This window comes from Pieris napi, chromosome 21 (assembly GCF_905475465.1).
Source record: "Pieris napi chromosome 21, ilPieNapi1.2, whole genome shotgun sequence".
Classification (NCBI taxonomy): Eukaryota; Metazoa; Arthropoda; class Insecta; order Lepidoptera; family Pieridae; genus Pieris; species Pieris napi.
The window spans coordinates 7,617,075-7,633,641 of record NC_062254.1 but is presented as its reverse complement, the minus strand read 5'-3'; the positions used below and the strand labels follow the sequence as shown (position 1 = coordinate 7,633,641).

The window sequence follows — 16,567 nt, the reverse complement described above, 5'->3', positions numbered from 1 at the left end:
TTTTTAAAGCAGTTTACCGCCCACCACCACTATGTGAAACTAGCTGCCCACTGAAGTTCCAAACCAATTCCACTTAGGGTCCATCAATAACCGTAACAATTCTTAAAAGGCCGTAAACGCACTTGCGAGTAATGTGAGTGTCCATGGGCGGCGGTATCACTTAACATCGGATGAGCCTTCCGCCCGTTTGCCACCTGTTATATAAAAAAAATATGTATAGTAGGTAGTATAGTCAAAGATTTTTAAGTCACACACATTAAAAATACAATTATTACTTGTATTTAATATACCTAGGTGTAATTTATACTTCATCATTGGAATAATTCTAAAATGCACTTACTACATATATAAAATTGTACGCTTTTGTGATTGACTTCGGAAACCAATAATAAATATTGCAAATGTAGGCTGAACTCTTTATAACGTCATTCGTCATAACGAAGAAATCTTTTCACATTTAGAAATCAACAACATACTTAAGTATAATTGTTTTTATAATCAGCTTACAAACCTAACCTATTGAGGTGCCCAAATTTCTAAAAAGGCACCTGAGGTATTAAACATCCTTCTCAGTTCTCGCCTTTGTTATTGTTAATTTCATTAACACGTGTGTATTCTTAGATTACATTGCCTGTAGGGAATTTTGGGTCAGTTGCTAAACGCACCATCGTCAGCTATCTATTATTTATATATAAATGATTGTAATTGGTTAGATTTAGTTCTTTTTCTCTTCTCTCCCTATAACGAAAACTGTAACTATGAAGAAAAACAAAAACAAAAATAAATCAGCCTTTTTAGGTCTGGTTTGTATCTGTTTTATGATCGTTTGTTAATCTAATAGGCAAGTATTAAGATCAGCCTTCTGTGCCTGACACACGCCCTCGACTTTTTTGGGTCTAAGGCAAGCCGGATTCCTCACGATGTTTTCCTTCACTGTTCGAGCGAATGTTAACATAGAAAGAAAGTCCATTGGTGCACGGGGATCGAACCTACGATCTCATGAAAGAGATCGCACGCAGAGGCCACTAGGCCAACACTGCTATGAAGAAAAAAACAAAACAGTCGTTTAAATATGACAGCACAAGGATCATTTAATATTTATTTTGTAGATAATTACAATAAGCAATATTTATAACGAAAATAATGTAAAGTAGAAGCCCTTTGAGACTTGAAACTTCAAAACATCTTCTAAACTGTAGATACATATTAAATAAAATTGCGTATTCTCAGTAAAAATAATGTTCTCCTAAAAAGCTATGTCTTCACTAATTCATAAAGTTTTGGTAACTGTTATCCGGCGAATGTGGATCAAAAATTAATTTCGCGAGGGGAACCACGCCTTGAACAATCTAGAACAATTTGGATATCACTCTGTATATAATGTAATAAAATATTATGATTCTCGCTAGTTCACGAATATAGAATTACCAAAGTCTGTTGTTGTACATATAAACACGAGTTTATATCGAGAGGTATGCTGAATTATTTTTCACATACCTTAACAGCCTGAACAGAGGACTATTTTATATCGGCTTAGAAAAACTGTTGGATAATATGGAGTTTCATATAAAATAAGCTCAGCGGTTTTCTTCGCGCTAAATTGATCGTAGGGTGATGTTTAACTGGACAATTAACTACATTATCATATACATACTTACTCACATTTTATATTAAAACTAGCTGACCTGGTAAACGTCGTTTTGCCATGTATATCCTTTTAATAAAAAAATAGGGGTTGATCGTAGAGGGGAGAAAATTAGGGGTTGCATGTATTTTTTAATGCTGTATCATAAAAAATATCTTTTTTTTATCCGAAATTTAAAAAATAATAATTTAGGGGTGGACTACCCTTAACATTTAGGGGGATGAAAAATAGATGTTGTCCGATTCTAAGACCTACCCAATATGCACACAAAATTTCATGAGAATCAGGAAAGCCGTTTCGGAGGAGTTTAACCACAAACACCGCGACACGAGAATTTTATATATTAGATTTATGTTTTAATTATAAATTATTAAGTTAGGTAGCCAACAGCAAAAATATAAATGAATGATTAGAAAATGTTGAAGAAAATGAAAAATTGAAATATTGGTGATTGATTCTGTGTGTACGTGTGCGTGTGTGAGACTATTTACAATATATTTTATTGTGTTTATTATTCATTTGTTTTGTATACGTTTTAAAAATTGAAAATAGTTTTTTAATGGAACAGGGGCCAACGGACAGGAGGCTCATCTGATGTTAACTAATACCACCGCCCATGGATACTCTAAAATCTAAATGATAGAGAGTTTGAGAGCGCGTCGCCTTTTACGTATTGCAACTCTCATTTCTTGAAGAACCCTAAGTTGAATGGTTTATGGTGTTCCCAGAAAAATAAATTTACTATCATACAAATTTTGAAGCTAAAAGGATTAACACAAAAAATCCAAAGCCGCATTCGTGTACATTAATTACCGCGATTCATTTATTTACATTAATTAATCTTTATATAATAAATAACTGGAATATACCTTGCGACACATATCTAATTTACTTATTTTCTAAAGAGCTTTCTGAGATCAAAAGAATGGATATAAAAGCTTAGTTTCGATTTGGGTCAGACTTTTCATGTTTCAGGACACTAGGCAATCGTTATAAACGCGCACTTCTCTATGTTAATGAAATTCTCTTTTAATTAAAAATCCTGCCTTTATAAACAAAGCTATGGAACTTAGAGTATTATTTTGACTGAAATTTGTTGAAGAAAAATATGGACTTTAAAATACTGATGTAAATAAAAAAATTGCATTAATCATGTTTTATTTAGATAAGTAATAAGTAAATAAGTATTAAATTTTAAGTTCTCTGTGCCAAAACAAAACCAAATATCGTTTCGCCCATAAATCAGTGACGTTCGGGTAATATGCCACCTACGCGGAATACGTTTTTAGTTCAAAAAGAGTGTCTAGATGAAGCTATATTTTGGTTTAACCGTATTCTTGGCTTAGCTTTTTAACTGATAGAGTTAGAACTGAATTTGAAATTTGGAATTATTAATTGTTATAAAGACAACTAGGCGATACATATAAAAACATTACAAAAATATAAATTAATGACTTATGTGTATTAGGTTGAGATGTTTACTAATTTATAAGGTCAAAATACAAAGTGCTAACTTATTTTGTGGATTTGTGAGCAGCTTTAACCTAGTTAGATCGTAGCATTGCACCACAACTGTCAAAGTATCTATGTGAATATAATCCCTTCTTCGGGAAAGGAAAAATTCGTAAAGGCGTCTAAGACCCAAAAAATCGACGTGTGTCAAGCACAGGCTGATCACCTACTTGAGACAGGTATAAAAATCTAAGGCCCACAGACTATAACGTAATTGGAATCTATGGTAAACTTAACGCTTATTCTGTTTAATGTTTCATACAAAATAGAACAATACTTTTACCGCCAGTTTTACGTTGTCTATTCTGTTGTCTCACATGTTCCATTTTTTAAATTACTTATAGTCTGTGCTCTCAATACGAGTATGTTTATCAGACAAAATGTTTTGATTTTCAAACCATCAGAGTTTTTACTGAGAACTTAGGGGTGGTTGTGGGGAGTTTCAAGTGTTGTTCGCTGTAAACGTCACGAGTGATCATCGTTAAATGTAACTCTAGGTGGATTCCCAGCAAATATCGCAAAAGTTACCTTATGTGATATAAACACATGAATTATTATTGTTCGTATTTGTATAATTTCACGTCAGAAATGTGCGATAAATTTTTTAAGTTAATATTTTTAAATATGGCAACTATTTGGGCTTACGGTTATAACATGATGATTTCAAGATACGCGGGTTTTATAAAAAAAAATCCTTTAGAAGCAAGCCCTGATTAGAGCACGAAAACTACGTTGGTAAGGGTTGAATGGCCTAGGGATGACAATAGCGTTAAGCCACTACTTACTAGTGTATATGTTATGTCGATGGCCTAGCTCATGACCTCTTCGGGAATCAAAGGTTCATCGGTTTAAATATGCAGTTTATTTAAAAATAAACAAAAAATAAACAGCCGTTACTTTCTTTATTTTATATATTATTGCTTAATATATAAGCATACATACAGAAAACACCAGCATTTTTTGGGGTCTAAGGTGTGTAAGGACTACACCACAGTACAAATTTAAATTCCTAATAGACTAAAGAGTTAAAAAGAAATACTAGATATTAATACAAAAAAACGAAATGAATACATTACAACAAACAGAGAAAACAATGCCTCGTTTGTTTAAATACCATTATTAAAAGTGGCAAGTGTGTTTAAAAAAAAATAGTTATCAAAAATACCTTACGACTATTTTCAATATTTACAAAAAAAATCGTATATAAAATACTTTCATCCTACTGAGTGATAATATAATATAATCTCTCATGCCTAAACCTATTGAATTAGCAATTTGAATAAAGGCTTTATGGTAAGATCTCTCACAAAGTGCTTTGTGGAAATTCAATTCAAGAAACCAATTTTCACTGACAACTCAAAGTCCCGCCCACACTAGCGCTGTCAATAAATATAACAATTTAAACGCTAAGTATAATGTAGCCCTTGATTGTAGGTTTGGAAAACTCCAGACCTGGTATCTCGGTCGCCGAATGTCATATGTGTCATTCAAAGGTAACAACAGCGCAACAACGAATTATTTATATCGAGATACATATATGCATACAAAAACTCTATCAGTGTCGGAATTTAAATTATTATAAATGTCTTCAGTTTCTTGATTTGTTTATTCAGATCACGACTCGTTTGAGTATGCCTGTTATCTAATCTAGATTTTTCTACACGAATTATGAATATCAAAGTGATAATGATGGCAGAGCAGTGTCGGCTCAGTGACTTCAGCATGCGACTCTCATCCCTGAGGTCGTACCGTCGTAGGTACGATCCCCGGAAAAATGGACTTTCTTTTATGTGTGCATTTAACATTCGCTCGAACGGTGAAGAAAAACATCGTGACGAAACTGACTTGTGGACCCAAAAAGTCGACGGCGTGTGCCAGACACTGATCTCCAACTTGCCTATTAGATTGACCAATGATGATGAAACAGATCTGAGGCCCAGATCTAAAAAAGACGTAGCGCGTTGTATATATTTTATTGGATCATTACACATAATACCGATGAAGTTTGTATCTCCAAGGAATTATCTTAAATATTTTTTGCAAGTCGCGCGCTAATGAAACACATTCCAACTTTCCAGATATTCCAGCTTTGGTAAAATTTATACATTGACTTCTTTTATAAATTTTGGTGCAACTCCAATTCATATGATAATGTTCATAACTACGTACTATATAACTCGTGTGATATCGATATCTGGTCTAGCTGGATTTTCAAAACTCCTCCAGCTGAGTCTCATCATCAAGGCGAATATAAAAATTCACCCGTAATTATCAGCTTGACGTCTGTCCTTCACAACTGAGCGATTTTAAGGCTATTTTCACCGCGGAACACCACTATGTGGAACGATTTGTCTGTCGAGGTATTTCCAAATTTATACGAGTTAGGGTAAGAAAAGAGCATACCCACACGCTTGCTTGCATACTTAAAAGTCCAGCAACGCACACGCGAGCCCAATGAACGTCCATGGACGGATGTATCACTTTAGGTGATCATCCTGCCCGTATGCCATCTGTTCTATAAAAAAACAAATTGATATGGGATACTACAAATAACCATCTAAGTATATATAATAGTTTTTTTTTTACTCCGCCCTCACACTAATTTGTATAAAACATGACATTACACTCACACATGCACTCACGCGTGTTACGCATCCCGTAATTATTTTTGTTAAAATAATGGGAGATGTAAGCAGTTTAAAAAAAAATTATAATTAAAAAATCCTAAAAAAAGTGTTACATAGCTATTAAGTTTGATATGGAAGAGCTGGGAATCATGACACAGGTGTTTGTTTACTTAAAAGGGTTCCCCAATCTTAAAAAATATAATGCATTGTTAAAATTAATAAACATATTTTTATTTATACAAATTGGGATGTTAACTTCTTCGCATCGGTAATTATTCGAGTGGGAAGTTCAGCTTCATTTTATAGACGTCGACTATTTGCAAAGATATTGCAAAGATTTATTTTCGATAGACCATGTTTCACACTCTAGCACTGGCTTATCACACGGCCACCTGAATTATATGTAACTGGTGGTAATACCAATTTATTAAAATTTTAACACACTGAAAAATAACTAGTCTTGCTACTAGCTTTTAGGTTTGGACCTCATATATCTGTATCGTGATCATTTGTATTTTCTGTTAGGCAGTAGGTGATGAGGCTTTCATGTCAAAGAAACACAGACATGGGCCAGGTTTCCCATGTTTTTTTGTTTTTCTTTGAGCGAATGTTAAACGTACGTAGAAAGTTCATTGGACGGTCGCACGCTGTAGCCACTAGCCCAAAACTTTTCAACTATTAAATATTCTTATTTAAAGAGTATTATGCTTTTCGTGAAATACGACAACGACATTGTGGATCGAAACACCCAATTAAAAAAGCATTAAAAATTTTAATTAACTTTGTGAGACGCGATTCAAACATAAATCTAATTTCAAACAGACATTTTGCCAACACAGGTTGTGATTTCAGATTAGTTGATATATCTATAGACTATATATTCTGTATATCATTGCCAGTCTACATATACATATACATTATGCAATAATTTTAATCCCCATATGCAAAATTCATTTTTGAGTTATCATGTTTTTGGCTTTTATCAAAAATTTATTCAAAAAGTATTAATTGAAATCTCATTTTTTCTTCTGATTTATAAAAACTATTTATTTATCAATGGATCATTTATAGTGGTTTTAAAACAATATACTCAAAAGATCCGACTTTGTTGTAGCTAAAAAATTAACCCGCCTAATTAATTAAAAATTAGGCATTCTACCGGGATAGAAAAGGGAATTGCTCAGCCTTAATTACCAATGGTCTCCATATTTCACAAAAGTGATATTTCACAACGAAACAATTGACCATTTATCCGACACCTCACCAGCAGTGAGCAGTTTTGCCCTTGTATCTTCAGCGTGCGACTCTCATACCTGAGGTCATAGGTTCGATCCCCGGCTGTACACCAATGGACTTTCTTTCTATGTGCCCATTTAATATTTGCTCGAACGGTGAAGGAAAACATCGTGAGGAAACCGACATGTCTTAGACCCAAAAAGTCGACGGCGTGTGTCAGGCACTGCAGGCTGATCACCTACTTGCCTATTAGATTTAAAAATGATCATAAACAGATTCAGAAATCTGGAAAACCTAAAAGGGGGTGTAGCGCCACTGATTTTTTTTTCACAACTCACCAGAAGGAAAACAATGTAATTTAATATAATTGGCGTTTCGACTGGGATATTGAACCCGATAACGCAGACGGGATCCCTATAATAGTTCCAATCTTGTTACTGTTTTAATATATACGTGATAACGTATATATTATATATAACGGGGATAGCGTGTTCCTTACATAAAAATATTTCTATCAAAAGTACTTTGTAACCCGTTCTAATGTAGAGCAATTATCGATCATCACAATCTACGGCGTAGCGCTACGTCGTAGAACGAGTATTGTCACTTAATGAAACGATATTTTTTTTATATTAGCGATTGGACGCCCACTAACGCGCAGCATATAAAGCTACAGGTGTGTCAAAGATGGATAGAACGGTGTATGACAGGGAAGAAAATAATAGACATATGAGGCACATGGCAAGAGGAACGGAAAAGTGAAGCAAAAAAGTACTAAACTGGTGCCCAAGGTGCAGCAAATTAAAAAGACAACAAGGTGGATAGACCAAACTAATGAAACAGCAGGAATGGCGAGATTTGGAGGAGGCCATTGCCAAAAAAGAAGAAAGAAAACCTGAAAGAAGATTGAAATAGAAACGTGTTTAAATGTAAAAGTATCTGAATTAAAAAGCTTTTATTATTATTAATTAAAAGTAATCATACGTTATTCTTCCATTAATTTGTTTCTTATACTATAAACTTATAATTATGGATATTAATGGTGACAGAATTCAAAGCTCAATTCGAAAGCGTATCACAGCATAGAAACTTCCAACTTGGCAAAATTCCGCTGTTATCAGTCAATTATCGAAACAAAATGTGTTTTTTTATATCTTGAAAACTTAACCCTGCAGTAATCTAAGGGCATTACCCTCCGCAGGGCGCCCTTAGTCTAGCCGCATCACAAATTGCCTATTCTCTAAGATTTTCTGCAAAAGACAGAATACCAAGCTAATAAGTTTCATTATTTTTATTTGAGTTTTGTAATAAACATATTAATGTTAAAGTATCCACTGCAAATCAAACGATGAAACGATCAAAGTATATAAAAACATCAAATAAATTTTATAAAGCATGGTGCACTAGAGCAATTTCATGCCCATGGGGGCGTATTAATTTCAAAGAGTAAATAAGTTCAAAGTTCAAGTGGCCAGCAGGCAATGAGGCTGAAATTATAAAGTTTAAAGGTCTTCTTGTCGGGCGTAGGTAGGCTCGTGGGATGTTCAAAGAAATGTCGAACTCCGCTCGACCGCTAACAGTAATCTATTTAATGTCAAATTAACCTATTTTCATGAATATTAATATCGTGGCTCTAATAAAAATAACAGCTGTCATTCTAATAAAATTATAAAGTAAATCAGTGGTGCTACAACCTTTTAAGTGTGGTCCTTAGATTTCTCTACCTATCTGTTTCATGATTAACCGATGAAATGAAATCGTTTTGCTAAGATACGAGATAAGATAGATTAATTATAAAAATACGCACAATCAGCCATATATAAATAAGCATGCAAGTAGGTGAACAGCCCCCTGTGTCTGACACACGGCGTCGACTTTTTGAGTCTAAGGCAAGCCGGTTTCCTCACGTTTTCTTTCACCGTTCGAGTGTTAAATGCACACATAGATAGTCCATTGGAGCACAGCCGGGGATCGAACCTAAGACCTCAGGTATGAGAGTCGCACGCTTACGCCACTAGGCCAACCCTGCTCTTTGAGGTAGAATACGAAATTCCACCCGTATCACCTCAACGTCCGTCGTTCCACAACTGAACGTTTTTTAAGGCAGCTTTTGCCGCGCACCACCTATGTGGAACCAACTGCCCACTGAAATATTTCCGAACCAATTCGACTTAGGGTCTATCAAGAAAAGAGCGTCAATTCTTAAAAGGCCGGCAACGCAATTGCGAGCCATCTGGCATTGAGAGAGTGTCCATGGTCGGCGGTATCACATCGGGTGAGCCTCCTGCCCGTTTGCCCCCTGTTCTAATTTAATAAATACTGACTCTAACACGAAATAGGCCCGGTCCTTCTTTCCTGGAAACAAGATGTTATTCACTTCTAGCGTTTCACATATTTTGTATGCGTTATTCCGGGATAGCACGCTTTTTACTTACGGCGTGCTAGCGGTGCTTCTATTATTAAACAATACCGTGATACAGTTCTGGAGCAATTTTTATTTTATAATTTAGCAATAGGTCAATGTTTCCCAACGTGGGACCAACGCCCGCACGGCGCAATTTGATTGTTAAGTGCCTATTCGAAAATTTATTAACATTATTTAGAATTTGATTTTTGTATAATTTTTTTTAGAAAATTTACTGTGTTTCGTTAACAATGTTACATATTGGGCATAAGAATTTTAAAATGGCTTCGGTAGGGCATGGGAAAGGTAGGGAAACACTCCTCCAGGTGCTTATATGAATAAAATAAAAAATATATAGGTACAGTTAAATAGCCTAAAGAAGCTGAGAAACCTTAAAAAGTTCTATTCTTATATATGATAAAGAAAAATTAGAATACGAAGAGGTAGCGCGCTTCGTAGTTTCATAATTCAAATTCCAAATGAAATACCATAAACAAAAACCTAAGAGAATTTCCTCCGTAAAAGGCACAAAGCTTGTTCCACATTCATCGCACAGAGTGTGCCCTGTGTCATTGTAAATGAACTCGCAATAAGTCACCCCTCTGGATTCGCTCCATCCGAACTAGACTGATAAGACGACTAGTTGATGAACTAGTTGCATTAATATTCACTGTGTAATACCTAGTAATGCTGCAAAACTTCTTTGATTAAGTAAATAAATATAATTGTAGATTATTCGTCAATATCGTTCGTTTTCAATAAGGACAAAACATTGAAGAGTTATTTGAGGCTCAAAGCGCGCTTATGAATAATAAAGTGATCTCTTATTGTCATAAAATCAATTTTATATTCTTGTTGAAAAACTAAGTTATTTTTTTACGCAAATATTGTGAGAGCCAATTTTCGTGGGGCTTTATTGAATGTCGCTAATAAACCAGGTAATTAACAGGTAGCGTACCTGTTAAACTCCGGTCGTAGTAAACTAGTGAAACAATATTTGTAGCACTAGTGGCATTGAAATGTTTTTGCTTCTAGACAAGAATTATTAATGAAACAGCGACTTTTTGGTGGTTATATTACGAGATGTGTGGATCAAATTTTTTAAATAAACTTAACACAAATATGTTATTTATATAGCCGATTTAAGGCTTTGTAAGTTAAAGGTCGTTTAATAAGATTAAGTTATGTAGTTTTATATATTATGCGATTTACGACAATAATAAATTTGAAATTGTATATATCTCTATTGTCTATGGTTCCTTCACATCTTAAGTATATAATTTAAAAAAAAACTTTAATAAAAAAATAAGACCATAAACAGGTAATGCCTTTTAAGAAGCATCTTAAACTAGTCATATTTTACTTGAAACTGCCATAAAGTTAAAACTATTGCCATAATATTAAAAAAAAAACTAGTCATAGATTTAAAAGTATTTTCGCTATATGACATTGACAAATTGACAATAGTTTCCCGAGGGTTTTAAAATGTCAATACCCATTTGACATTTCAAAACAAGAGTAAAATTCAAACATCAAAAAAAGTCGAAAAATCTTTAGTAAAATGAAATCAGTCGTAAATTCCGAACGCACGGTGTCGTCCTTAAGCTTGCAGACGAGGATATGTCACTCATCACCGGCGATAAGGCGAAAATTTGGCTTACGGAAGTCTGTACCAGCTGCAATTGTCCTTTGGGCATTCCACAAAATGCCATCAAAGGAAGGACTGACTGCTCAAAGACTAATAAGTTTCCTCAAAAAGCATTATAAAGTGGACTATTCGACGAAGGGCGCAATTTCTATAGCGACAATTCTCAAATGTGCCGTTGAATTTGGTTTATTGCATAAACGTGGTAATCGATACTTTTTAACGGCTAATCGATAACTATAATCTATGTACGTATTGTTTGTCTATTATAAAGTATTTGGAGCAATAATAAATCTATACCAAAATAGTTTTCTTTGTAAAAATTAAGTTAAGTTTATTTATTTTATACCACTAACAAAGCTACAGAAACAAAAAGTCTAATCAACAAGTTATACAAATTATAACAAATGTGTAGCCCCGATAATAGGTGCGGACTGCGTGCACATAATGTTTTTAATTAGTTTAAGAAATTTAAGAGAAATATTGCTTATTAAGAGAATGGTAACAAAATGCGCTTTCTGCGCATGCTAAATTTCTGGATGGGCGATCCGAAAAAATATGAAGATTGTACAGGTCCCGCAGCTATTGCACATTCTAGGCATTCTGTTTAGTGGAGCGTAAACCCGTTAGAGCGCTTAGTGAAGATAATATAATAATAGTTTAAGTTTTATATCCTTTTTTTAGTATTCAGGAAACCAAAGGATATAAATGTCGTTTAAACTTGACTTTGCTAAACCTATTGTAAATGTTTAAAATAAAATACCATTTCAATCAATAATATTTATAATTCATAATATATCGCTTCACAAACTTTTATTTACATGATCTTACTTAAAATATAACAACGAAAATACTAGTTGGTGTACTTATGCGATCTTTACTTAAGGGACGTTCCCGCAGACAATACCATAGACATACTCGCGCACGTATACGCGTACGCACGCGTATTCGTGTATACGCATGCCTACACGTATACGCATTGCTTACTTGATTTCTTCTGTAATATAAATATCTGATTTAAAAACTGTATAACTCTAAACCTTGGAATGCTTACATACATCTAGCCATACAAACAGGGAGAACCGATTAAGCGTTAACATGGGTATGTACAGAACATTATGAAAACTTTTAACTAATATTTGATCAAACGTGATTGGACCAAATTGCAGTCTACTGTATGGCTATGAATGGATTTAGAAAAGCAAGTCCTCGTCGCCTTCATCCAGAAGATTTACGATATCGCCACGAATATCCACACCGGCTGCCGCCAAAGCTCTTTTTTTCTGAAAATATATTTATTGTCAATTACCTATACAGTATAAGTCTGGAGCGATAGTTTAGTCTGTTTACTAAAATCTAGATAATTCGATTTAATTATTCAATTGAAATGATAGTGTACATATTATCATCACTTTTGACAGATACACCATAGATTGATGTAATTTTAGAGAAAAAATAATATAAAAATAGAGAGTAGAATACTCATTTCACTTGACTTTTTTTATTTACTTATAAATAAATAAATCTAGCTTTTGGCAAACAATATTTAAGTTTAAAATACGATATATTTTGACACGAACAAGACGTGCAGTGGTTGAAATTGTAATCTTCTGTGCGTATAATTAAAATGTTTATAAACGGCTGGACCGATTTTGTTGAATTTTTTGGATTATGTTGTATCGATTTTGTTGGATTAGATTTATAAGTAGTTTTTTTTGTATTTAAGACTAGTGTACATCAGTCGAGTCCGCTAGTAAAATAACAAAAAAAAAAAAATTTGAATAGAACTCGTGCCTACATGATTAATATTAATGCATCAATGTTTTAATATAAATCAGAATTGTACCAACACTTATAATAAATAGTCGTGTTCTAAACAGCATTGTTTCATTACAGTACTCAGTATCTTATAAGGACATACGAATACCAAATAAGGTACAAACTTCGTAAAAAGAGAACGTATAGCATATTTGGCATTAAAACAAATTTATATTTAGAGACTTAGCGCTAGTTATTGTAATTATTATTGAATATTTTTTTAATAGAAATAATTATTTTTTACGAATTTTATTGAAACTATCTACGTTTTGTACGTAAACAATCCATCGTATAGCATCCAATTTATAAAACGAATGCCAAAAATCTAGAATATTAAATTTTATATGATATTTATAAAAACAGCTATCGAATGAGGGTTGCCATCCTTCATACACAAATACTTTTTGAGTTAAATTTTCATATAGGCACTTCGGTTTCGAAACACGTGCCCATTAAACGTTGCTCAAGCCATGCGAAAACTTACTATAATATGACGTTAACTATTCGATTATTTATTCATGTTACTATCATATTATACCAGTTAATAAAATTAATTGAAAGAGTATTTTAGCAAAGTCTTCCTACTCATAGTATTAATATGCCAGGAACTTTTCCATTATTTAACATTAATATAATATTATAGTCTATGGAACACCTTATTGGAAAAGATCAGCTTTATATATAATGTAAAACATCTTTCTAAATACCTTAATTTTTATAAACATATATATAATATGTTTTAGATTTATGATGGATGATTTTTCATTTAAATTAATATTATTATTAAGCTCTGGATTATTAATAAACAGTTAAATAAAATAATCATTTTTTTTTAAATAACGTAATTGACTTTACTATAAATACCAGATGTATGATAGCTACGGTTTAGATGATTAAGTAAAATTATTTTATAAATTATATTTACAGCTTCAGCCTTATCTTTGATGATCTTCTTCTTGTCCTGGATTTTCTTAAGCCGGTAGAATTCCTCACGCTCGACTTCATCCAATTCGGAGATAATGTAGGCAAGAGTTGCTTCAAGGCGCGGTATGATTACTGAAAATTAATTATCCTGAGTGTTAATCCGTTCAAACTGGCAAAGTAAATAGCTAGTCAATAGTTGCTGAATAAGTGATTAGACATATTACAAACTTTTGGTTAGGTTTTAAATCCAACAATATCATTTAAACCGTTCAAAAGATTATTAAATGAAAATTATTTATTAAAAAGTAAAACTAAGTTGAAGAATCTTTAGCCGAGACTTGGCTACTAAATTTTAGCATTGTCATCTTATTAAAATCTGGCTGTAAATGTTATATAAGTTGTTTGACAAATAAAAAATAAAAAAAAATGTTTACTCATGTAAAGAGTGTACAATGCCTTGAGAGATCTCTTTTTGTGACTTGCATAACTCCAGCAAGTATTTAAAAAAAATATAGTTTTGTGTACAAAAAAAGATATGTAGTCAAGGTCACACACACATATACACAACACAAAACCTTTTATCAAACTTTCTATGAACACACTTACCATGCTCAATAGCATTAACACGTCTGTTGGTAACCTTGATCACCTCATCAAGAGTAACAAAAGATGTCTGCAGTGAAGCCAACTCAACCAGAAGCTTTACAGCACTCTGGAAGTTCTTCTTAAGCTTGGTCAATTGCTGTCCACCACGAGCCAGACCCGCTAACTCATAAGTGTCTGAACCATCTTGGTACGACTCAAAGATTGGAAGGGTTACTCCTGGAATTAGCAAGAGTATATTTCAGACTAGGTAGCATAAAAAAAGCAAATGATTAGTCTAGATCAGGGGTCTCCAAACTTTCCAGCCTTAGGGCCATACTGATTACTCCAGTAAGTTCCGAGGGCCAAAACCATATATCATTATGCTTGTTATAAGTTATGTTTTTATCACAAAAACAATAACAATAAGCCTACAACAATGTTATGAGTAGTTGAGTTGAGTTGAGTTGAGTTGAGTAGTAGTACATGACCATATCAACGTAGATGTCATATTAATAATTATTCAACATAACATTAGAATACTTCAGTAAACTAAATTTAATTTGCTATAAAAAATATGTTCTCTAAAAGGAGTTTTCAAGTATGCTAGTTCTCCGCGGGCCGGACAAAATCTGTCCGTGGGCCAGATGTGGCCGTCGGGCCGTAGTTTGGAGACCCCTGGTCTAGATAATTAAAAACTACTTAAAATAGTACTTTCTTACTACAAACCTCTCTTTCGAAACAAGGAAATTAAACTTCTTTCTAGTTTACATATGTTTAAATGTGTCCTATCATAGAATATCACTATGTATAAATAAGTAAAATTTAATAAATTATTTAATAATTTAATTATGTACTATTTTATTTAAGTTTAATTATATATTGAAAATTTGCAGAAATCTATGTTAAATTCTCAGATATTACTTACCAGCAACATTGTCCTTCTTTGATCGAATTTTAATTTGAGCCTTAGTAACATTCTGGAGAACCACCTGATTAAAGTCCCCAGTTGTGAATTTTGCTTCAGCCAATGAAAATGCAGCTTCCTTCATGACTTCACCCATCAAAGTTTTAGTCTAAAAGGTTTTTTAAAAGACCATTGAACACAACATTAGAAACATTTGACATATTTTATTCTTGAGAATTTTTATAAATTATTTTCTAACGTCTTCAAGTCTTTTTAGTTAATCACATTGTATTTGTATATTGACATTTTTGTATTTGACTATTGTTTTTTTAGAATACAATGATTAAGGATTATAAAGATGACAATTACGATGATTTAAGGGTCTTAGATTTTTTATCTGGTTTGTGATAATTTGTTTCTTCTAATATATGCATAATATAAATAATAACAAAATTAGCTAAAATTATCAGTTTATTGATCTTGTCAAATTATTGCCAATACATTATTTTAATTCCTATATAATATATGTTAAACTTGTTAGTAGTATGTTTCTTCCCATTTTTATGCAGTAATAGTAGTAATAGTAAAATTGATACATACCTCAATAATTTTACTCAGGATCATACGGAACCTCACTTGCAAAGCATCTGCTTTTTTCTTAAGAAGTCCATGACCCTTTTGTGCTCCAGCCAAACGATTTTTTATCAACATCTGAGCACTGAAAGGCACGAAATTATAGGTTTTTTATGACCATTAATGAGTTTGGTGCACACATAAGTTGTTACATAGAAAAAATATCAAATATGTCAATAACGGGAATCTAGCTTACCCTCGGGAAGGGAATATTGGTAATCTATCCTTTGAAGACATTTTCGGTTGTTATTTTATTTAATTCAACAATAACTAAATAATATCCAGCAATTTACTCCCAATCCCAATCAGGTGATGGCTGATGACAGCGGACAGCCCGTCGATCAATTTTGTCTATGGTTGGTCTTGTGATCTCGCTCTAAAAAATGAAGATAGAATATAGATTAAAAACCAACTAAATTAAACTTTAATTATCAATTTTAATTCCGACTTAGGACTAAATAAATAGAATCAGAGGATATTAGTTGGATAAAAATATAGGTATGTCCAATTGAATAACATTATAAATTTTAGTCTTTTATCGATGCTTCGATTACAGCAAGTCTTCATATAACTTGGCTTAAAGGTCTCGATACCAGGCCATAAAATTATTAAAAAAAAAAAAAAAACCTATCAA

At 33.0% G+C, this 16,567-nt stretch overlaps 1 protein-coding gene across 1 annotated transcript; it reads right to left on the bottom strand.

Moving 5' to 3' along the window:
* Positions 1 to 11,834: 11,834 nt before the first annotated feature.
* On the bottom strand, positions 11,835 to 16,291 carry LOC125060252 (V-type proton ATPase subunit D). Its single transcript, XM_047665053.1, has 6 exons — positions 16,130 to 16,291; positions 15,901 to 16,018; positions 15,322 to 15,469; positions 14,418 to 14,633; positions 13,813 to 13,943; positions 11,835 to 12,352 (listed from the first exon to the last, which is right to left on the bottom strand). Exons 1-6 carry the CDS (start codon positions 16,168 to 16,170, stop codon positions 12,263 to 12,265), a joined length of 744 nt encoding a protein of 247 aa, XP_047521009.1. The 5' UTR covers positions 16,171 to 16,291; the 3' UTR covers positions 11,835 to 12,262.
* Between the last annotated feature and the right edge of the window lie 276 nt (positions 16,292 to 16,567).

Bases quoted from the DNA above. Each gene is read 5' to 3' on its own strand.
- LOC125060252 (XM_047665053.1), bottom strand. From the start codon at position 16,170: ATGTCTTCAAAGGATAGATTACCAATATTCCCTTCCCGAGG. The intron at 15,470-15,900 runs GTATGTATCAAT...AAAACCTTTTAG, and splicing joins TCCTGAGTAAAATTATTGAG to ACTAAAACTTTGATGGGTGA. The intron at 13,944-14,417 runs GTAAGTGTGTTC...ATTAATTTTCAG, and splicing joins TGTTAATGCTATTGAGCATG to TAATCATACCGCGCCTTGAA.